The 24,598-nt window shown below is 41.1% G+C and overlaps 1 protein-coding gene across 1 annotated transcript in view; it reads left to right on the top strand.

The window, feature by feature from the left end:
• Positions 1-24,598, top strand: part of LOC115462122 (collagen alpha-1(XXV) chain-like) — a 323,214-nt gene that overhangs the window by 163,322 nt on the left and 135,294 nt on the right. The window contains exons 8-10 of the mRNA XM_030192160.1: positions 1,018-1,053; positions 20,249-20,275; positions 22,833-22,877. Coding sequence (XP_030048020.1) covers positions 1,051-1,053; positions 20,249-20,275; positions 22,833-22,877 — 75 coding nt within the window. The 5' untranslated portion in view covers positions 1,018-1,050. The remainder of the gene's footprint in view (positions 1-1,017; positions 1,054-20,248; positions 20,276-22,832; positions 22,878-24,598) is intronic.

Here is a 24,598-nt window from a genome sequence, read left to right as displayed (position 1 = left end):
GCTGCACGTGGCGCTGCCCGATTACCGCCAAGTAAGCTCCCGGCACTAAAAATAAAAGCAATTTCCCATCATGCTGAAAATGGTGCACAGTGGGGGCAGCACTGCCTCCAGCTCTTGCGGTAGGCTGGCGATAGTGTCGAATTGGTGCATGCCAATGCTGCGGTACAGATACCACAACATTGTAAAAGGGCTGCCAAGGACATAGCCACCGAGAGGGGGGGGGGCAAAATTCCCTGGGCCTCCAGGGGGGGCCCGGGGCAGGGGTCTCTCTCTCCTGCTCCTGATGGGACCTGGGTGATCGTGTCCTGACAGAAGCAGGAGTGAGAAAACTCCGGTGCCAGGCCCCCCTTGCACTGCCTGCCTAGCAGCTGCTGGGCCCTCAAGCCGTCATGCATGCTCAGTTTTGAGACTAAGCACGTGCGACCTGAGGAAAGCAGCCGCAGGGTCAGGCAATGCTGTTCAGAGGAAGGAGCTGCGCTGCCTGCAACTGGCGGCGGCGGCGACAATGATGATTTTGGTGGGGCGGCGGTGGCGGCGATGACGATTCTGCCCCAGGCCCGATGGCGGCGGCCCTGTCCCGGGCCCGGCTCAGTCTCTTGGCGGCCCTGCCTAATGGTTATATTCACCAATTTGATGCTGACAAGAAAGCCATGGTCAACAGTATGATATGCATCCGAAAAAAATGCAAATGAAGAAGACTGGAGGATGCACATGGATTGTCTGTCTTATTCATTATTATCTTCCTTTCTGACATCCAATAATAACTCCTGTTGAGAGTCCAAATGAAAGCAGAATACATCTACCAACCTCCTCAGATTGTCTCGTAAAGGTAATCATTGAGCAGCATAATGTTTGTAGACAAAGAAGTGGAGGTATGGGTGAAAGGGCTCCCCACAGGTAACCTGTAAATATTCTTTGTCAGTAAATTGTTTATGGCTATTATTTTGCTCTACTACATGTGTAACACAAAATAACAGCTATATGCCTACCGGTAATAGATATAACTTCTTTTTAAAGGGAGAACCAGGCATACCAGGAGAACAAGGTTTCATGGTAAGTTTCATCTATTTGTTGTTTCTATAACTTAGGCAATAGGCTAATGAAATTCAAATGCATACATCATTGCTCTGAGGATAAGAATGAATTCTGCGGGTTGTCTGTTCCTAAACTGTTGTGCAGTTCTTTCTGCATGGAAGATGTGTATGTCAACAGAGAAGCTTACAAATTAAAAACACTTTCCAGTCAATATTCAGCCCCTGAAGGCATTTTTGAATTACATGGCTATTAAAATGAGTTGATCTCGCAGAGGTTATTAAATAAGATGCTTTGAGCTAGATTCTTTTGCACATCTGATATCTTTATATTTTTTTACAGTAGAGGGGAGTAGAGTGGATGCATTGCATCACTGTTTCTCTGATGCTGCACTGTATACAGAGTCTGGCTTCTTGGGAGTTCAGTTTTAATTTTTGTCTACGTATTTCTATTTTTAGTATGTGGATACTTAAACAGGGTGAGGGTCTATCTGTGTTCTGCATGTCTGAAAGAGACCAGGATTTTTATAAGGACACCTTCCCTGTAGGCTACAAGGCAAATTTTAAACAGAAAATCAAGCAGCTGTGACCTGTAAATTACAAAAGCACTTAAAATAGCTTCAGTGACAGAAAAAAACCTGGGATCATTGTCATCTGCAACAGCCTCTTGCAGATGACAAAGATCCCAGGTTTTTTTTTTCCTGTCACTGAAAGCTATTTTGTTAAAAAGGCTCTTTTTTCCAGTAAAGATGACTAGTGCATTTCCTTTGCATGAGATAAGGTTCATCTTAAGAGTGTTTTATTTCTTTGGGTTTAAACTGAGCCTTCTGCATAAATTTTGACATTTGAAAAGGGAATGAACTCAGACTGCTGATACCCGAAAGCTATTGCTATCTGAAACCCTGTGTGGGACCTTTTGAAATGAGTTGGTGGTCTCACAGTGAGCAGGTGTCTACTGAAAAAAAAAATACCATCACAACTGGCTCTAATTAAGACTCTGGAGGGCAGAGAGACTGAATTTCTCAGTTACACTGGGAGGTGATCTCTCCAGAACATTCTTGAGACAGATTAGCAAGAGCAGTGCCTCTTATTATATTATAAATGTTTGGTGAGTAAATACATTTCAAGTATCGGTGCTGTGAATAGACACTTTTCCCAAACATTAAGGGGCCCTTTTATGAAGCTGCGTTAGACACTAACAGCCTAAAAGGGCTGCACTCGGGCATCCTTCGGTGTTTGACATTAGTGTGTGCAAACCTTGTGCCAGAGAATTTTTGAATTTTTTTTCTGTAGAGGGGGGTGGGGTATTGGGGGTGGAGTGGGCGCTTCTCCAGTAATCACTTTGTGCATCTAGATTACCCTGTGTTGATTAGCACAGGAGTAGCTTATGAGCCCTTACCACCTACAAAATGGGTGGCAGTAAGTGTTCATTTGCTTTTGTTAATGCTAACATTAGTGCATGACCTTTAATTCAAATAACTGGAAATTGGCCATTTTACTGCCACAGTAAAAATGGCCTTAGCACATGGGGGAAACCCGTGTAAGGACTCGCTAGGGCCACCATTCCCATTCACTGCAGTTTAGGAAAAGGAAATCTGCTACACCAAATTTAAACCATTAAAAAGTGACTTGAGTGCATTCCTAATGTAAGGACAGATGCCAGAACCTTCCACCAAAGGGATTTCTTAAGAGGCAGAGTGAACAGGTGGGGTTTGGCTTTATTGAAAAGAGTGGGGTTTGGCTTTATTGTGATCAGACCCAGTTACTGAGTTTGACCAGATCTGGTTTCTGAACTCGCACCCCATTGCTTTCAACTGTTTATAGCCTTTCACTTTCTATTTCAAATCAACACGGTGTGCATTTGTCAGCACACCGGGACTGTAAGTTTTCATATCTTTGCTCTTCCTGCATGCAGATTGCCTGCACTTGACCTATAACTGTAAGCCGTAGTAAGGTTTTACTACTCTGTAGAAATCATTACTCTGATTTGCCACTAAGGTAACAACAGTGTTGTATAGTAACTAAGTTTTGTCACTTTTACTGGTAAAGAAGTACAGGAAATATTTGTTACTTTTACTGAAGTAATAATTTCGCCAATTTGTACTACTTGTGCTCAGTTACATCTGATGCTTACAGTTAAAACTAAAAAGTAAAAGTGGAAATGAGACATAAATGACAATTCCTCAGTAAACCAAATGAAACAGCAAAACCGGGAACAGGATTTTGCTATTACAAACTTTGTTGCGCAGACACTGGATCATCATTTAGAAGTGATATATAGAATCTAGCCCTTAATGTTCTTGAATCAGTTCTCAAAGATATTCAAACAGAGTTTGCCATCAGATGAAAAATTGTGGGAACAGAAACAGACAATGGTTCCAACTTTGTGAAAGCCTTCTCTGTACTTGGACAGCACGACGATGATAATGAAGATGATGCAAGTGATAAATTAGACAGCGCTACTTCTAATGCAGATGATAATGATATTTTGGATTTTTTGCCAGGTTCTTGGGGCTTGGATAGGCCACTGTCGGAGACAGAGTGCTGGGCTTGATGGACCTTTGGTCTTTTCCCAGCGTGGCAGTGCTTATGTGCTAAAGCATTCTTTGCTATATGGAAGTCAAATGTTTCATACAGAGATTCCCTTGATCAGCACCTGCAAATCCTGTCAGAAGACATCAGTAGTTTTTCAGCCTGGTTTGATTTGAAGGAATTTTATATCAGAGTGAACATTCCACTTCCTGCCAGTGCAGTTGTTGAACATCTTTTTAGCTGTGCTGGATTAATGACTCACAAGCGCTGGCATATGAGTGACAACCATTTTCAAAATGTAGTTTTACTAAAAGCAAAGTGGATTGAATTGTAGAATAGTAAAGTTATTGTGAGAAAAACGTTAACTATAGTTGCATTCATTGTAGGTGTAGTACTTTTACTTTTTACTTGAAAAGTATTATATTAGGCAGTAACCTTTTTTGCTTTCACTTCAGTAAATGTTTTAATGTGCTCTTCACTGTACTTTCACTTAAGTATTAAAATATACACCTAAATACGAAAGTGCGAAGCCCCTCAGAGAGAAACTGCACTGGCTCCCGCTCAAGGAACGAATTGAGTTCAAGATCTGCACGACTGTACACAAAATCATTCACGCAGAGGCCCCACTCTATATGTTAAACCTAGTGGACTTACCGCCCAGAAATGCCAAAAGATCGGCCCGCAAATTCCTCAACCTGAATTTCCCCAGCTGTAAAGGAATGAAATACAAACAGGCTTATGATACTACCTTTGCGTACAAAAGTACACAGTTTTGGAATGCACTACCCATGTCCCTAAAAACCATGACCAATCTAACCAGCTTTCGCAAAGCTTTGAAAACACATCTCTTCAACAGAGCCTACAAAAGTCACCCTCAATGAAACAAATCATTCCTTAAACCACCCAAGTACACCAAAACACCTCTCACACGACCTTACCTAACACCTTCTACCTAAATTCCTCTCTCACCCCAGCGTATGATCGACTGTTTTCTTAAATCATGTAATGACGTTCTCATTTCCATACTCTGTAAGCCACATTGAGCCTGCAAAAAGGTGGGAAAATGTGGGGTACAAATACAATAAATAAATAAATATATATTCATTTTTAATTTTACTTAAGTACTTTGACCTAGTACTTTGAACTATACACTGGGTAACAAAACCATCCCTACAATCACATAAACTACAAACATAGAGCCACATTTACTAATGTGTATTAGTATAATAATGGCAATAATACATATTTGGAAGTGATAATGCTGGCAATTGTTTTGACAGTAATGGAGTTTGTCTTAAATAACGTGTGTTAAATTGCATTAACGCATGTTAGCACATTAAAGCATGTAAATAAATGAGACCCATGGAATATGTGCTTCTGGACAGGGAAAAACTTATCTATCTGGATTGTAACCTGATTTCAGTTATGGCTTTAGAAAATATCATTCCTCTTATTCCAAAAAGGTGGAAAATATAGCAACTTCAACATATTACAAAGAGAAAGACAACATAAGAGTAAAACCAAATTAAGAAAGCCATTGAATCCAAATAATACCGCTGCTTACATAAAACAAAGCAAATCAGAAAAGAGGTGATGTTAAAAAAATGCAGTTATATTGATCAATAAAGTCCTCTGGAATAATTTTCCCTTAGCCTCATCTTTTTTTTTTCTGGGACCTAGAGCTGGAAAAAAGAGCAGAGTATTAACTGTTTACAATAGTGTCTGTGCACTGCATAAAAAGTGAAATACGATATGTTAGTTGATGCTATATGTATGTAGGTATTTATTTATTGGTCATGACCTGTAACACAGTGTAATATAATCAACATCCATATACATTTTCCTCAGACAAAATCAATGTCCTTTTGTTTTCAGTGTTGACCTCCACTTTCTTACATTTCAAGGACAGAAACACTCAGCAGTCCGCACTCAGCAGGCATGCATTCCTTCATTACCCTCTCCAGCATTCCTCTCTCACTAGACAGCTGGTATACATATTCCCGTGTGTGCAACAGTTCAATGGAAACAGAATCCAACTTATTCTGCACTTTATGGAGACCTCTGACTGACTGTCCTCCATAGGCCTAGGGAGGAATTTCTCCAAGGGGGGGTGGGGGGAGGAAGTAATTTTTTGCATTTCCCAACAGAACTTCTTTCTATGGAGCAGGTAGTAGCAGGGAAGGTAAAGCCATTGAGAATTGCCATATATTGATATAAGGAACTGTTAAAATGTCAACCGACTTTCATTTCCCTGTAAAACTTACCATACAAAAAAAGACCACCTAGGATTCTAGTGTTATCTCACCAACGACAACAATGTCAGGCATATTGTGAAATAATACTGACCTGTACCAAAAAAAAAAAGGACCTACAGCAAGTCTACCATTATAGTACTAACTTCTAAAACTCACACAAGGAGCCTACCTAGGAAAAAGCAGTACTATAGATATTGCTATGAGCCTTAGAACATCATCAAACCCTCCCTAGTTGTTCCCTTCTAGTTTTTACCCACTGCCTATGATGAGTCTCTCAGCGTTTCGCAGAGTCCACACTAAATTCCAAACTATATCCAACCCTCAGACTGGGGCAGTCCCTTCTCCCAGCCTGTCTTTCTCTTTCCTCCCATTCCCCCCTGAAAGGGAACAGAGTAGCCGTGCTCTCCAGCCCCCTTCTTCCAGGTTCCTTAACCTTGGTCCTGTTAAAGACAGCATGCTTATTTCTCACGAATTAAACAGTTCTCTGGTTTTCCCTTGTTTTCCTTTAATCACAGTCCCAATCTACACAATGCGGCTTCATCAGCTTCAACCCTTGCTTCACTCCCCTTCTACAAGCTGGCTAGGGAATGTAAGGGTCCCACCCTTTCTCTGTCAGCACCAACTCCTGACAACCTCCCACTTGACCCAAGTTGAAATCTTCATTTATTAATTCACTGCTGATGTAGCCACCTTTTCCCTCCCTTCATTAGGCCGGAGATCCAAGCTGCCATCAGCCCTTTTAGCTCTCTACCTTTAACTCGAGCCAGAGCAGAGATGTCCATAGGCTCCTCTTCCATGATCTCTCCTCTTTCTCCATCCCCATTCTCCACCGGTTGCCAATCCTCTCCTCCAGCTGCCCCTCATCCACCTGATTAATCCTCCTCAGATCCTCCTCCCTCCCCTTAGCATTCTGGGACTGGTAGTGTGGAGAACTCTTCCTGGCTCTACCCTGTATCTCCCTCAAGGGCTGCTGAGAATTGTAGTCTTTGGGTCTCATTGTTCTCTCTGAGCAAGGTGACCAGCTGCTTTCTCTGTTTGATCCTTGGGGACTGGAATCTACGGGCTCTGCCCTCCCGTGTGGGTTTAGGACACCCTAAAGGAGACCTTCTCCCCCCACCCCTGACTTAACTGTTTCCCACTCCATTTCCCTGTACTCTTCACAATGTCCATTTTGGGTCTGAGACCTTACCACCAGCCATTGACCTAGTGGTAACCAGACGGTGATGACCTACACATGTCAAATATCACTTGGCGTGTTGTTTTTCAGACACGCGTATTGGACATGCGCCAAAAATGAAATTACAGCGAGAGCCACGTGGTAGGCGGGCGGTAATGTTAATATAGAAATAAAGAAGCCTTTACCTTGCCCCCCCTTTCCCTGAGAGGGAGGCATCTTGGTGGAGCGGGTAGGTACAATAAATAAAGAAATAAATATATAGGAATGTCACAGTTTCAAATAGGGTTCCCAAATAAACTCCACGCAACCAAGGGGGTTTACAGTAACTCCATTTTGGTGTGTGTTAGGCGCACATAGACGCTTATGCGGCTTAGTAAAAGGGCCCCATAAAGACAGCAGATGTCAGGGCCTTTATGGGGGGGAGGGGCCAAACAGGGCAATTACCTTAATTCCCAGGACAGAAGGGTCTTCAAGCCTGCCTGAAGCTGAGGAAGATATCCTCCTAAATTTTCGTTCTGGCCCTCAGTTATGTCTAACACTAGCCCTGCAGATATGCGTTCTGAAAATTGATGTATTCCAGTCACTAAATAGAAAATAGAAAATACTTAGTGCCGTATTCATGCTGAATATTGGCACTAACTGGCCATTTACAATGTGAACAGGGCATTCTGAGGGCAAAGTCGGGGAGGAGCTGGCATCTTTTTGGGTGCTGGCAATGTTTAGTGCCAGTGCTCGCATAGCTAAGTGACCAAATAGGACTTCATAAAAAGAAGTCCTAACTTTGATCACTTAACTATTCGGATGTCACTACTGAATAACGGCCATCTCTCTCCCTGAGATCAGTGCCCTTCCCTTACCAAGGCCTACCTACAAACCTGGTGGTCCAGTGGGGTATCCCAGGCAGGAGTGATCCCCATTAGCTCCTGCCCTTAGCAGTTCTATGTGCTGAAATGACTGCTGCGAGCTCTAGCTGTAGTCTTGCGGTACTACCACTAGAAAGGAAAATAAGCTGATAACTTTTTTTTATTGATGCAAAAGATTCCCACTTGTCCTCGTGTTAATGGTTGGTGTAAATGTCTGTGACTAAATGTTTCAGTTGCATGTGTAACTGTCAGTCTTCTATAACCTTTGTGCATAAATACTGGGCACCCTCCTGACCCGCCTATATCCACACCCCTATCAATTATGCGCTAAAGGGTTTCCTTGCTAATGTTATAGACTTACGACTAACTGCAGTTATGTGCATAGCTGCAGATCAGTTTCCAATTAGCATCTGTTACCAACAATCATACCTAATTGTTATTGGTGCCTACCTTATCAATTAAATTACACACCTAACTGCCACTATTCTATAACCTGTGCGTGCAAGTGGGGGTCCTTTTACTAAGCTGCGGTACGGCTAATACGCGGGTAGCACATGCTAAATCGACACTACCGCCAGTTTTGAAGTTAGCGTGCGCTATTTCCCTCGGTAAAAAATAATTTTCTATTTTCTACTGCGGGAGGCATTCCCAGCAGTAATCGGCAGCGCGGCCACATTACCACGCGCCGTCTGATTACCGCAGGTGTAGCGCGTGAGCCCTTATTGCCAAGTAAATAGGTGGCGTTAAGGGCTGATTTAGTAAATAGTTGCATGCTACTTTTAATATTAGTACACAGTCATTTACCGCCCCATTAAAAAAAAAAAGACCTTTTTACCCACCACAGTAAAAAACTGGCCCAGTGTGTGCTAATTTCACACATCCAAACTAGTGTAACCCACTTTTTTACCACAGCTTAGTAAAAGGGCCCCTAAGTGCAAAAATGTGCACACAAGGGGGTTGATATTCAAAGCGATTTAATCAGAGGCTAACTGCTGCTTTTCAGCGGCACTTAATCGGTTAACCAGTTAGCACTGAAATGAAAACTGGCTATTTTTTTTTTGGGGGGGGGGGGGGCACTCTGGAGACAGTTTTGGCTCTTGCCAAGGTCACTGCATAAATAGCTACATCCGGTGCCTGGCATTAAATTTCCGTGTTTAACGCCAGTGGCGGTTAGCAAAATGGTTTTGACGCAAAACAAGCTGCAATACAGGTTATCTTCTCTAGGAATCTATTTGCAAATTGCTGACATGGAGGTAACTCATTAGTTCTTGGGTGGTGACATCTTGCTGAGGCCTTAGCACGCTTTGCACCGGCTTGGCTGATTTGCCCCGGGTCAGCCGGTCCGCCTCATCTTTTCCTCGGCTCTTCCCCCTGTCTTCTGGTTTGGCCTTTCAGGGGCCACTATTCCCAACGGTTTCCTCCTCCTCCTCCTCCTCTCCTATTGGCCACCTGTTGCTTTCCTCTCCTTCCCTCTGCCCTATGGCAGCTCACTCTCTCCTGCTGGGTTCCTACTGACGTCAGACACTCACTCTTTTTCAGCTGATTCCTCTCCTAACTGCTTTGGATTCTACTCCAGTAAGTGCTTGTTTGCACTGCTTTAGCTCTCTAGTCTGCTTGTCTTCTCGTTGCTGTTCTCTGCATGGTCCCTGACTACTCTCTGTGCCTGCCTACTGACCCAGCGTGAACCCCGGCTACTCTCTGTGCCGGCTGCCTGCCTTTTGACCCAGCGCTTCCCTGACTACTCTCTGTGCCTGTTCACTAAGTCCTGTCGGCTGCCTGCACCTGAGAGCTCAACCTCTGGGGAACGGCGGTCACTGCAAGTGAAGCCTCAGGCATCTCCAACCGCCGAGTTAGGACCTGAGTCCTCCTTTCTCCAGGAAGCATCAGTGGACTACTCGGCACAAGGACTCATGGGTCTGACGTTGAGAAAGTGTAAGCCACTCTGGGAGGTGTCATCTTTGTCACATGTGATTAGTTAAAATCTGGAGAGTTGACCACAGAACTGGAGGAAAACCAACCCCTACGAACGTAGCAGGAAAAGTCTTGAAGGAGTAGGGTAAAAGAATGGCACTTCCAGGAACACGAGGGAATCAAAAGTTCTTTACACACAGTGTTTTATTCTAAAGACTCGACACGGAACCATGTTTTGGTGCTGAGTGCCTGCCTCAGGAATCTAAAAGCAATGTATACATTAATAAAGTACATAAAAGTATAAAATGTTAAAATTGTCAATCATAAAGAAATCAACTATAACAATTGATGAAAAATTAAAACATTATGGTCATGGTATATAAACCAAAACTAACACATATTTGGAAACTTGTTCTAAATATTAAAAAAACATTAGTATATCAAAAACATACAAAATTCATACACATATAAATATATGGGGTTATATGTTCATTTGGGATGAAGAGGAATGAGTGAAAGATAAAGATGTAAAAATAATTTAAAAAATCAATTAGACCACCATGAAATAAAAGATTGTAACTAGAAAAATTAATTAAAAGTAAAAATGTATGGTGTCATAAAATCTTGGTTGACAGTACTCTCTAGTTGATCATAGTGCTTCAAAACGTGCAGATGTGTACAACATTTGACCACCACTGATAACTTATTTATATTTTGCTCATGCCTTTTTTTAGTAGTAGTTCAAGGTGAGTTACGTTCAGGCACACTGGGCATTTCCCTTTTGGGCTCACAATCTAATTTTGTTATGTTACTTGAAGCAATAGAGGGTTAAGTGACTTACCCAAGATCACAAGGAGCAACAGTGAGATTTGAACTGGGCACCTCTGGATATCAAGAGTGGTGGTCTAACCACTAGGCTACTCCTCCTGCCAAATCAGCACTGAACAGAAAAAAAAAGGGGGATAGTGTCATAAGATCCAGAATAACAATAAACTTGCAGTATACATTTGGATGTAAATGAAGAAAACTTGTAAGACAAGTCCTGTCAGAGTAAGTTAATGGACAGTTAAATTAAGTAAGTTAAATCAAGAGAACGGGTCTTGTCAAGGAGAATAAAATGCATGACCCCATGAGTGTATGACCAAGTCCTGGTTAGGTAAGTACTGAAAAAATACATGAATTGAGATATTATCTAATACAAGTCTGCATGAAACGTGCTCTTAAACTTGATACAATCCAGCTTCATGTGGGGATGACATATCATCACCATAACAATAAATGCCATAGCTGAAGAAGCCATACAAAAAAAAAATGCAGAAGAAATGATGTAAACGATGCTTTCAAGGGCTTTTTAAGATTATCATGAGCATTACAAAAAGACAAAAATATTCAACAGAAGTGTGTGATGGCTGCTTGAAAATGATCAACCAGCAGTTTGACATACAGAACAAAATAAACAGATGGCTAGACAGGAAGTAAAATTGAAATTAGAACCACATTGACCTGTTGCTAAGTTGTATAAGATATAAAAATGCTGTGCATCAGACCAAGGTTTAAAACAAGAATGGATTTTAAGCTATCTACAAAATGGAATACAGACGGTTCTGCATTGTTCGTGCTAAGTGCTTAATAGTACCACACATGATCTATATAAAGTACTAATAGAGAAAACTGAAAGATGGGGAAGAAATACAAGAGTGAGCTGGGGTGAACAATTGGATAAATAATATTGCAGTGGTCTGTATAAAGTGCTAACGGAGTAAACTAAAAGACGGGAAAGAAATGAGTGAGCTAGAGTGAACCAAAATTGTGACTTGCAAATAGCCATGATTCTAATTCTACGGAAGATGTAGTGCACAGGTTTGCAATATAGTTCAAAACCGTGAAAAAGTTGGCACGTACTATTACAAAATAAAACAGTAAGGGCCATATTCTATATGTGGTGCCTGAAAAATCTGCGAGGAAATGATTTCTGCCTAAGCGTATTCTATAAGCAGTGCCTAGATTTAGACATGATATATAGAATACACTTAGTTGATATCCTAGTGCTTAAAACTATGTACGTCCATCTACACCAATAAAAACATGGCATAAATCCTGGTGCATAGATTTAGGTGCAGAGGGCCATGTTCTATAACTATGTGTATAAATTTTGGAATGCCCATGAAACACCCATTTCCCCACCCATAACCATGCCCCTTTTTGCCTGCATGCATTAAAATTTAGACGAAGTACATTACAGAATATACTTAGCAATTTGTGCGCATAAATTCTAATTATTGTCAACTAGTGCTCATTATTGTTTGTTAAGGGCTGTTAACAATGCTGATTGGCTTGTTAAGCCAATTAAGTTATGCACATTGTTATAGAATATGCCTGGATTTCAGCACAGAACGCTAGGTGCTCTTTCACCCATAAGGACTATTGTAGTAGTGTTGGGGGCAAGGGCTTTGGAGGGCTCAGTAGACAAAATAAGGGAACAATGGTGAGATGTGTACCTGGGAGAATTTATTTGAAATCCACCGCAGTGCCCCCTAGGGTGCCCCATTGCTCTCCTGGGATGTCTGGCGGAACCTGCCTACTAAAAATGCTGGCCTCTCCTACATCCCAATGGCTTGATTTTCTACGTTTTTCACATGGACTTTTTTTTTTAATGGTCAAAAAAAACTTACAAAGCACAAAACTTTGTTCAAAACAGTATTTTCGAAAAGAAAAAAAAAAGATAGATGTTTTCCTTTTTTTTGAAAATGGCCTTCTTTCCAATTCGGATTTTGGATGTTTTGTGCAAAACATCCAAAGTTGAATTTAGACATCATATCAAAAATGTCCCTCGAGATAAAGAGGTGCAAAATCCCTGAAGATGTTAATAGCAGAGTCATACTTCAGAAATATATAATAATATGTAGAGATATAAAATATATCCGAACTAAAAAATATATATCAGAAATAAAGAATCCAGAGGAGTTTCACAGAAAAGGGAGAAAACCTTGTTTGTCAATTCAAAGGAAGGGCCTATAGTCTATTTCTAAATTAAGGCCAAAGGGAACAATGGTTTGGAAAATTGTGAATGAGTTTTTATTTTTCATGGATAAGTATATTGTCTACATCTTTTTTGCACCAACTACTCTTGAAAACTTTGAAAACAAAGAATTTTAGATCATCTATAGAATGGCTGGTTGATTTCCAATGGGCAACCAGAAGTGCAGATTCAGTTTCCCTGTTGATGCAACTGCAATGTTCTATGAGTCGTGTTTTTAACATCCTTTTCATTCTGCCGATGTATAGAAGTGGGCACGGAAATTGTATGATATAAGTGACGTTAGCAGTATTGCATTTGGAGTTATGATTCAGCGTGTAGTTTTTCTGGGTACATGGATGCCTAAAGGAGACTATTTCCATTGTGTGTCTACATATGCTTCATGAGCCATACTTTTGGTGGCCTCTATAAGTCTTATCTGGTTGTTGAGTGGGTAAGTCGGTAAGGCAAGAGGGTACTAGTTTTTCTTCTAAACGTTTCTCTCTTGAATAGGCAATTACCAATGGTTTGTTTTTAAAACATTCATGTCCTTCAAGGATGTGCTAGTGACAGCCTATGTATCTTTGAGTTTGATTTGCTAAGTGAGAGAATTTAATTGTGCACACAATGTCCGGAGTGATTTTTTTTTCCTTTCTTTGTGTTGAATATTTCTTCTCAATCTTCTGCCTTGGCTCTGGTTTATCCAGATATAATGTGTTTAGCTGGGTATCCCCTGTTCTTAAATCTCTGGGACATGGTGGTTGCTTGTGTGTTGAAATCATCAAAATCAGAGCATATTCTTCTCAGGCACAGAAATTGACATAATAGTAAATTTTTCTTCAAATTGTGTTGAAGATAACTTGTGAAGTGTAGAAAGGCATTGCGGTCAGCTAGTTTTTTGTAAAATGATGTGGTGAAATGATATTCATTTTTTCTAATGATCAGGGCTAGAAAGTTGATTTTGTGCTTTTCATATGGGTCTTTTTACTAAGCTGCGATAAAAAGTGGCCAGCAGCAGTGTAGGTGCATGTTTTGGGCATGCACCAGGCCAGTTTTTACTTCATCTGTAAAAAAGGGCTTTTTTAAAATGGGATGGGAAAAGAGCATTTAGTAAAAGTGAAACCAGTGCGCACCTAAAACTGGCCTGAGCCCTTAATGCCACCGATTGATCTAGTGGTAAGGGCTCAGGCACTACTCACACGGTGACTGGTCGGCAAGCGGCAATTGCCAATTACCGCCAGAAAGGCCATGTGTGGGAGGAAATAAATAAATCATCCAGTCAATATGGGTGCACACTAAATCTGAAATTACCACCAGGGGGGTGTGGTAGCCTGATTGTTGTCTCATTTTGGCGTGAGCTGCATGCACGTAGAGTCTAATGCACCTTTGTAAAAGGGCCCCATAGTACATTTTGAACTTCATGTTGTCATCTCTGGTATTTACTCATGTAAGGAATGATTCCAAGGAACTGACGTCTCCTTTCCATATCAGAAATATATCATCGATATACCTCTTGTAAAGTTTGACATGTTCTCTGAATGGGTGATCATCTAAAAGAAAAATTTTTGAAGTTAGCCACATACAAGTTAGCCAAATCGGGTGCCATAGAGGCCCCCATTGCCATCCCTTTGACTTGTTAATAAAAAGTATTCTGGAAGCAGAAATAATTATTGGTGAGGGCAATACTTGCTAGTGTGAGAATGAGATGGTTTGGAATGCGCTTGTCGGTGGTATGGCCTCTCAAGGTTTCTTCAATAATCAACATAGCCTCTATTGGTGATATTGGTGTAAAGTGCATCTATGTCAAGTGTATCATGAGTGTATCTATGAGATCGCCATAGAATTTCTGAAGCAAGACGATCTTGTGTGGGGAATCTGTAATATAGTCTGTACATAGTCTGTATGATTAAAGATGACAATACCACCACCTTTGTCAGCTGGTTTGATCGCAATTTGGTGGTTACTAGCAAGTGAGTTAACTTTGATCTGTTGGTTCCTAGTTAAGTTGTAGAAGCATGGTCTTCTCTTCTGCACTATTTCTTTCAGATCTTTTACAACACACAAGTTGAATGCATGAATGAGAAGATCAGTAGGACCAGGGAGTAACCACATGGAGGGATTCCTAATTATAGAGAAATCAGATCTGGGAGTGGTCTGAGAAGAGGATTGAATGATTTTTAATTTCCTTGTGAATTTGAAAAGGTTCACATGGATTTGACAAGTACTGCACTTTGTTGTTGATTTGAAAGACAAACCTTTTTGTAGAACATGGGACTCTGCTTCAGAAAGATGGATATTTGAAAGGTTAAATATGGGGATATTTATCTCCAGCTGTCCTGACGGTGGTCTCTGCTCATTTGGTGGTAAAATATGCTTTGGCCTGTCCCTCTGCCATGTCCCCTGCACCTGAAGATGTATCTGTCCTGCGGTTCAGAAGTGGATGGAGGAGGTGAATGGGAAGTAACTGATGGGGGTGAGTTGACTGGACTACTGAAGGGAGAAATGTATGAATCTCTAGAGTCACCACTCACTCGTTTTCTGCTTTGTTCTGTGGGGACCCAACCTTTTTTGCCACTGCTATTTTGGACACAGGCACAGAATAATTGTCCTTTTTGGGATTATGGTATACCCTAGCTTTAGCAAATGGGTAAATTGACCCCTTTCTGTAATCTGCTTCATCTCTGGTGAATTTGTTGTTTTTAACCTCTTTAATTTCGCCTTTAACCGTATCCACTCTTTGATTGACATCATTGAGACCTATATCAAAATCTTGGTCTTTCTTTTTTTAAGATACGTAGTTTTTCAATATACAGTTCTCATAGAGAACTGCTTTTGTTTTTGGTGGTCTCTGCAATTAAATACATTAGGTCTAAAGCACAATTAAGAACTGAACATTTATCTAAAACAAAGTCTGGTCATCTAAAAACATGGTTGAAGATTTAGAAATGCATAATCCTCTATGTACTCTCTTTGCTCTACAGTAAGTAATCATACTCATAGAGTGTAAATCATTTCTAATAATGTTTCTCTTTAAGTCAATAACATCAGTCCATTTATGTATAAGAGATTATTGCTGAAGATGATCTGTGTCTTCTTCTGTATTATAGAATTTTTATAGTAAGCGATTAAGATGGTCCTCACTGTAGCTGAGGACATTGTCTCATGGTTGGAAGGCCAGATGTGAACGAAGGAGCTGACCACAGACGTGGAGGAACACCAACCCCTACGGATGTAGCAGGAACAGTCTTGAAGGAGTAGAGTAAAAGAATGGCACTTCCAGGAACACAAGGGAATCAAAATTCTTTACATACAGTGTTTTATTCTAAAGACTAAACATGGAATCATGTTTTGGCACTGAGTGCCAGCCTCAGGAGTCTAAAAACAATACATAGAAACATTACAGCAGATAAAGGCCATATGACCCATCCAGTCTGCCCATCCTCTGTAACACCTAACTCTTCCTTTTCCCAAGTGATCCCACATGCTTATCCCATGCCTTTTTAAATTGTGGAACAGTCCTTGACTTTACAACCTCCACCTGGAGGCCATTCCATGCCTCCACCACGCTTTCTGTGAAATAGTACTTCCTTAGATTACTCCTAAGCCTATTCCCTCTTAACTTCGTCATGTGCCCCCTCATTCCAGAGCTCTCCTTCAGTTGAAAAAGGCTCTCTTTCTGTACATAAATGCCCTTGAGATATTTAAACGTCTCTATTGTGTCTCCTCTCACCCTCCTCTCTTCCAGCGTGTACATGTTGAGGTTCATAAGCCTGTCCCTATAATTTTTGCATTCAAGACTGCTTACTAATTTTGTAGCCGCCCTCTGAACTGACTACATCCTGTTTATATCTTTTCGTAGGTGCGGTCTCCAGAACTGCATGCAGCACTCCAAATGGGGCCTCACTAGAGATTTATACAATGGCACTATCACCTCCTTTTTCCTGCTAGTCATGCCTCTCTTTATGCACCCAAGCATCCTTCTGGCTTTGACCGTTGTGTTTTCTACCAGTTTGGAAGCTTTAAGGTCATCAGACACAATCACCCCCAAGGCCCACTCTTCCTTCGTACACTGAAGCACTTCACCGTTCCCTCAGATTCTTGCGACTCAAGTGCATGACCCCGCATTTTTTGGGATTAAACCTTAGTTGCCAAATATCGGTCCATTCCTCCAGCTTGTCATTCATGCCCTTTAGGGTGTCCACCCTGTTGCAGAGTTTGGTATCATCCGCAAATAGACAAACCTTACCAGACAGCCGTTCTGCAATGTCGCTCACAAAGAAGTTAAAAAGAGCCGGCCCTAGGACCGCCTGTGGTACTCCACTGACGACATCCTTTTCTTCACAGCAAGCTCCATTTACCACTACCCTCTGTCTCCTACCATTCAACCAATTTTTAACCCAATCAGTTTCTCTAGGTCCCATACCGAGGACACTCAATTTATTTATCAGTCACCTATGCGGAACTGTGTCACAGGCTTTGCTGAAATCCAAGTATACCACATCAAGTGCCCCTCCCACGTCCAACTGTTTGGTCACCCAGTTGAAGAAGACAGTCAGATTCGTCTGACACGACCCTCTATTAGTGAAGCCATGCTGCCTCGGGTCCTGTATTCCATTTAGTTCAAGAAATCTCACAATCCTCCTCTTTAGAAGCGTTTCCATTAGCTTACACACCACCAAGATCAGACTGACAGGTCTGTAATTCCCAACCTCCTCCTTATATTAATAAGATACATAAAAGTACAAAACGTTAAAATTATCAATTATAAAGAAATCAATTATAACAAATGATTAAAAATGTTAACTTAAAATGTTTCGGTCATCTCTCTATATAAAACGCACTTCCAACGTTCTATGAAGCCTCCACAATATCCAACATTCTAAATGCATGGTGGTGAAACCCAGAATATGCCCATAAGTGTTAGCTCCACCCCCGCGTCAAACGTCATGACGTAGAGGGCGGAGCAAAGGCACTCAACCAATCACATCGCTCCGCCCATGACATCATCACATTTGATTAGAAGGCGGGGCATCTACAACAGTACAAGCCAGGCAGGGGGAGGAGTATGCCTACGAACCCCCCTCAACAACAAAGCCCCTCCATGCAGGCGCATCACAGAAGCCCCTTCCCCGGCGCATCACCTCACAGAGCCCCCCCCAACAGCAAAGCCCCTCCGTGCAGGCGCATCACAGAAGCTGCTCCCCCCCCGGCACAGCAACCAAACCCCTCCCCACGGCGCAACACCCAAGCCCCTACCCCCCCCCCCCCCCCACTCTCGGCCACATCAAACCCCTCGCCACCCGCAGCCACCAATGCTGAACGGCCGCTGCCGCTTTTCCTGTTGAGCAGCAGCGGCCTGTACAAAAAGGAAAAAACAAAATAAAATTATACAACCAGAAAAAAAGCTCCATAGCAGCCAGCTGGCATTGGTTGTTGTCTCTGCAGCCGCTCCTCCTCTCCCCTGCATGCCACTGCCCCTGCAGGAAAACCCCGGAGGAGTGCAGCGACGTCACAGGGGAGAGGAGGAGCAGCTGCAGAGACAACAGCCAAAGCCAGCTGGCTGTCTACGGAGCCGTGTTTCAGGTTTCAGGCACGTGTACAGCAGTGGTTGAAAAAGATGTGGAACTGCATGTAAACTCTCTTAGCATACGGAGAGCAAGGGAAGGAGAGGGTCATGGAAAACGGGGGCGGGGCCAGCAACACAGACATACAGACTGAGCAAGGGAGGGAGAGGGTCATGGAAATCACTTCACCACACACACTCTCTGTATCTCTCAGACACACAAACACACATGCTCCATCAGACACACATAGACACACTCTTCAAATCCCTCTGTCTCACTCGCACACACACACACTATCGTGAAAACCTTGCTAGCGCCCATTTCATTGCCTACCGAAACGGACTTTCTATACTAGTGGTATATAAATGAAAACTAACACATATTTGGAAACGTGTTCTAAATATTAAAAAACATATTAGTATATTAAAAACATACACAATTCAATGTATAGAATTTACACATATAAATGTATGGGGTTATATGTTCATTTGAGACGAAGAGGAACAAGGGGAATATAAAGATGTCAAAATAATTTAAAAAATAATTTAAACCAACATGAAATAAAAAAATCATAACTAGAAACACATATTAGTTGGTCATAGTGCTTAAACATGCAGAGTTAACATGTATATGATATGTCATTAGCATAACAGTTTTGATTTGGTATTTCTTATTTGTGGTGGATAAATGTTGCAAACTTTTTCATATTTTGAAGCCCTGTGACCAGCTAGAGAGTGTTGCCTCCCAAACTTTTATGATTCCATACCTTTTTATTTTTGTTTCTAGTTATGCTCTTTTATTTCATAGTGGTCTAAATATTTTTAAAATTACTTTTACATTTTTATATTCCTCTTGTTCCGCTTCATCTCAAATGAACATATAACCCCATATATACATTGAATTTGGTGTTTTTAATATATTATATGTTTTTTTAATATTTAGAACATATTTCCAAATATGCGTTGTTTTTCATTTATATACCATGATCATAACTTTTTAATTTTTCATCATTTCTTATAATTGATCATTTGTTATAATTGATTTCTTTATAACTGATAATTGTAATGCTTTATACTTTTATGTATCTTATATATATATATATATATATATATATATATATATATATATATTGTTTTTAGATGCCAGAGGCAGGTGCTCGGTGCTGAAACATTATTCTGTGTTGAGTCATTAGAATGAAAGTGTGTGTAAAGAACTTTTGATTCCCTTGTGTTCTTGGAAGTGCTGTTCTTTTACCCTACTCCTTCAAGACTATTATTTAAAATCAGCAATAAGTACTGTCATTACACAAAACGGTAGACTGTCATTCCTTCAGAAATACTTTTGAAATGTTTTCATCCAATAAAGCTATTTTTAACATGATTTCACCATTATCTGAGAAGAATAATTTTTCATAGGATAATTTGAACATCTGCAAATATGTTTGTGTGGTTACTGGGCTGCTTTTTGGATTATTTACACTATTTCCTTCTGTAGGATCAGTGGTGGATTTTCATAGATTGTGTGTAAATTTTGCTGCATATGTGTTTACTTATGTTGCCATTGTAAAGTTCTCTGCCTTTCGCACTCTAGGTTTGCACAGTTTTTGATCTAGTACCAGGAGTATACTTCTGATTATTTCAACAGACTGCTCTGAAAACAGATGGGATAGAAATCAAAGAAAAAAAAAGGGAGCATAACATTTGAATCTCAGGTTGTAATGGTATCAATGTCCAAAAAAACAGTAGGGAATAAAGAAAGGAAAAGATCTGTATGATCCCGGGAGAAATTACCATTTTACCTCATGCAAAAATATGTCAGCTGGTTTCCGATCCTGCACAGTTATTGATCACTAGACTAAATATAATATTATGCTAACTGAATTGTTTTCCCCTCTTCCAGGGACCTCAGGGACCTCCTGGACAAAAGGTACAGTACAAATGACAAATACCGTGAAAATGATTAGACTTTAAGTGACAAATTGCATGCAGAAAACAGTAAGTGGAATTAGCTACTGTTAGACCATGTTGAAGCAGTTTAGTCTGGAGTTCGCTTTTTCAAAATATGACTGCATAGTGTGAGACTTAAGACTTCTAATTTCCCTGATTATAGGAAATTCAAGCAATTCAGAGCAGACTGTTTTCAATCTGTCTGCTGAACTCACAGGTTACAAGGTCCCCCCAATTTTCCTATTTAAGCACAGTCAAAACTATGAAACCAAACTTAAAACATTGCACAAGTAAGATCAGGTTTCAAGCTGGATTTGTGCCCTTTGCTGGAATAGATCAGTACCATATGACAAAAAATGGAACAGCAGAAACAGAGGGTTTAGGTGTTGCTGATAAATGGTCTTGTATTGATTGTGTTCAGGTGGCCTGTTCATGTCTTCTTGTTCATCTGGTAACTAGAGAACCTGTTTCCTGTGAACACTTTTAGCCTTATCTACACTGAGCTAGACTAATAGCTTTACATCACAGCAATATCAGTATATTATCGGCAGTAGGAATGACAACTGGATGCCTCTTTGTTGGTGCTTCACCTAAACACTACAATGGGGAAAATGTAGAGGGAGAAACATGCATGATGTTCTTGAAATCTGAATGAAAAAAAGCCAGGCTCGTTTGAATGGGAATAATCAGACTAGTCACAGATGGAAAAGCTATTATTCTTTGTTTCTGTATCTCCAAGACCATCAAGACATAACATGCTTTGTCCAAACATTGTTCGGCATCTGTTAAACTCCTTCAAGCAAAAAAAGCTACCTAGTTGTGGGTCAGTAGGGGTGAGAACATTGTGTTTTTGGCAATAAAATTTTACTCTTTAAGAGACCTACATGATATGAAATTACAAAGTTGAGCTTATACATCTATTGAAAGTATACTTCAGGTTAAGACTACTGTTCTGCTATGCTGTGCTTACTGTCTCTGCTGCATAGCAGAACAGTAATCTACCCGTACATATCAGGTTCCTTCTGTGTTTGATCAAGTTCATCACATTCTGAATGCAAATTTAGACAACATGGCAAGGTTAGTTGAAACTTTATAGTTCAGTGGTCTTGGAAGCTTCCTTCAGTGGTTGCACAGAGAATTTGCACTGCTATTATGTTTGTGTTCATTATTTATATCCCGCCCTTATCCAAGATAGGTAACGAAGCAACATCTACAAATTAAAATACGAATAACAAACTACCAACAAACACAACCGCAGCAAAGCAATAAAGTCAATGAAGCATAGACAGATCAAGACAATTCATCAGTTTGGTTTAGCAGAGGACATTTAAACATTGATTTAAACAGTGAAACAGTCCGTTGTGACTTCGACACAATTTGATCCACTCCAATGGGCCAGCCACAGAAAAGGTGCCAGTTCTGGTTATTTTCAAACACAAATGTCTTAAACTTGGCACAACCAGTGCACAAGCACTCACTGACCGCAATGTCCTTGATGGCACATATTAATTGGAAGTAGCAGTATAAAGTAGGAGTGTACAAACCTTTTGATAGTGAATCCCCAATACATTTCATCTCTAAAGGCCTCCTTCTCCCTCCCCCCAAACTCTGTTCCTCTCATCTTATGAATCTTAGGTGCAGTTAGGGCTTAAACGACCAGGCTTAGTGTCAAATAAGGGCACATAAAAAGCGGGCCTATCTTTGCCTGCTAAGCCATGGTCGGTAAAATCTAAATATTGACTTAACCAGTCATGCATTAGCCAGCATTGAAAAACCTGCATATTCAATGCCGGCCACTGCAAATGGCTCAGCATTGAATATCCGGGTTCAACGCTAGCAACGAGCAGTTAAAGCACTGCCCGCCACCGGCTGAATTTCAGGGGAACAAAGGCTGCAGAAAAATGGCTAAATTTCCCTTTTCCTGGTTGCTTGCATAAGACATCTACTTAATTTTGTGAAAAGCAGAGTTATGGTTATGCAAATTGTTTACAAATGCTTTGTGAAGTGTGAGAGGCTGATGCTCAAAAGTCACCGTTAACATCCGTGTATATATATAGCCACCACTGAAGTTCCCAAACGTGGAATGGCGACCGATGCTCAAAGGAAATCACATGCAAATGAGGTATGTGGAAAGTCGAGAAAGCACCTATCACATGTGCATACTGGTCTCATGGTAAGCGTCGATGTTCTGCGCATGCCCAAGGAAAAAAAAGCAGAATGGCAATAACTGCATCATTGGTGTCCATGGAGGATTTTTTCGTTGTTTGTTGTCCCACAACACTTTTTACCCGGTTAACTTCTAGGTTGCTGCACTAACCCAAATAGTCAGTGCTGGAAGCTGATCATACCCTGGCATTGAATATCTGGGGTTAACTCAGCCCATGGCTGTGAGCAGCGTACAAGCTGTTTACCACTATGGGCCAAACATCAGGCCCCTGGTTTACAGTAGTTGAAAAGGTACAGTAAAGAAAATGTATATGCAACATGGTTCTTTAACATGTTGAAAAGTTAAAAACTTTATAATCTGTTTGTTTCAGGGTTCTGATGGTGCTCCTGGTGTTCCAGGAATGGATGGGCAGAAGGTGAGCACTGCATGAAACCTTTAAAGAATCTCCTCTCCATCCTCAATCCTTCACTTACCCTTCTCCATGAGTTCTTTATTTTATTTGAAGTATAAGAAAAGGGGAGGCTGGAATACTGTATTGTGTCCCATTTTGTTTTAGAGAATATATTTTATTTGTGTGCCAACCACTGGTTTAGTTGGTTCACATCGCAGTGATGCAGAGTAATGAGTGGAAAAGGCTATGGGCCCATGCATTAGAGATTTGCTTTCATTACTGTGCATTCAGTTTGTTAGCGTACCTTAAAAAACTTTGGGGGTCTTTTACTATAATTTTGCTCTTACTAGAGTACATTCTATAAATGGCGCTGAAAATAATAGCGCTTAGCACTATTCTATAAATGGCATGTAAAATTAGGTACCGTTTATAGAATAGCTCTTAGCACTAGGAACCGTGACTACTTTTTAGGTGCAGCCATTTACGCTGATCAAACCCTAGTGTAAATCCCCACAACTAAATTAGGCACGGATCCCCCAAATTCTATAACATAGTAACATAGTAGATGACAGCAGAAAAAGACCTGCACGGTCCATCCAGTCTGCCCAACAAGATAAACTCATATGTGCTACTTTCTGTGTATACCCTACCTTGATTTGTACCTGTCCTCTTCAGGGCACAGACCGTATAAGTCTGCCCAGCACTATCCCCGCCTCCCAACCAACAGCACCGCTTCCCCCCACCGGCTCTGCCACCCAATCTCGGCTAAGCTCCTGAGGATCCATTCCTTCTGAACAGGATTCCTTTATGTTTATCCCACGCATGTTTGAATTCCGTTACCGTTTTCTTTTCCACCACCATAAATTAAAGGAACACCCTTGATCTGCCCTTGACCCTCCCATGACTGTGCTCCCTTTCTGGACTAGCACATAAGATCCCACGCCTAAATTTAGCCATGCTACTTTTAACTGAATCCAATTAGCATCAATAATTGTTTGTTAAAATTCCAATTATCAGCGCTAATTGGCTTGTTCAATTAAATTGCATGCAAAAATTGGGCATGCACCCAAATTTTACACATGCAATTTCAAGCGCAATTTATAGAAGTCAGGGAACTGTGCCTTAATAGTAAAACTTGACACAGGATGTACCCAACAAGTCCTCCTCAGTTCCTGTACAGAAATGTTCATTAGCACACATTAATTCTGGTTACAATTAACGCAGACACACGTAGCCCCTCCTGTTCCTTAGATACTAAGGGAACCTGTTCTAATTCGCCAAGTGAGTTAGTGCATAGTGTGTAGCTTGTGCTAACTGTAGTATGCTATCCACACCCATTTTCCACCCATACCATGCCTAGTTCCCGCCACATAACACAAAATGCACTACCCCCAGATTCTATATATGGCGTCAAAATTTCCACACCCAAATTTGGGCACACTGCCGAAATGTGTGCACCAATTAATTGGTTAACAAGCTTTTAACCGTCAATAATTGGTGCCAACAACCGATTATTGATGTTAATTGGTGCTCATCAAAATTTGCACATGCATCTGGCTGCTTGCTATTCTATAAGGCAGGATGCCAAACTCCCATAGCGCATATCCCAAAAGAGGGCATACCCATGGGAGAGGCATGGGCGTATCAGAGAGCATTCCAGAAAGCTATGGGGCCCTTTTACAAAGGCACGGTAGGCTTTACGCATGTGCAGCATGTGCCAAAATGAGAGTACCACCAGCCTAGCA

Source organism: Microcaecilia unicolor, chromosome 2 (genome assembly GCF_901765095.1).
Source record: "Microcaecilia unicolor chromosome 2, aMicUni1.1, whole genome shotgun sequence".
In the NCBI taxonomy this organism is placed as follows: domain Eukaryota; kingdom Metazoa; phylum Chordata; class Amphibia; order Gymnophiona; family Siphonopidae; genus Microcaecilia; species Microcaecilia unicolor.
The sequence above is the reverse complement of the archived record's forward strand: the minus strand, read 5'-3'. Positions and strand labels throughout refer to the sequence as shown.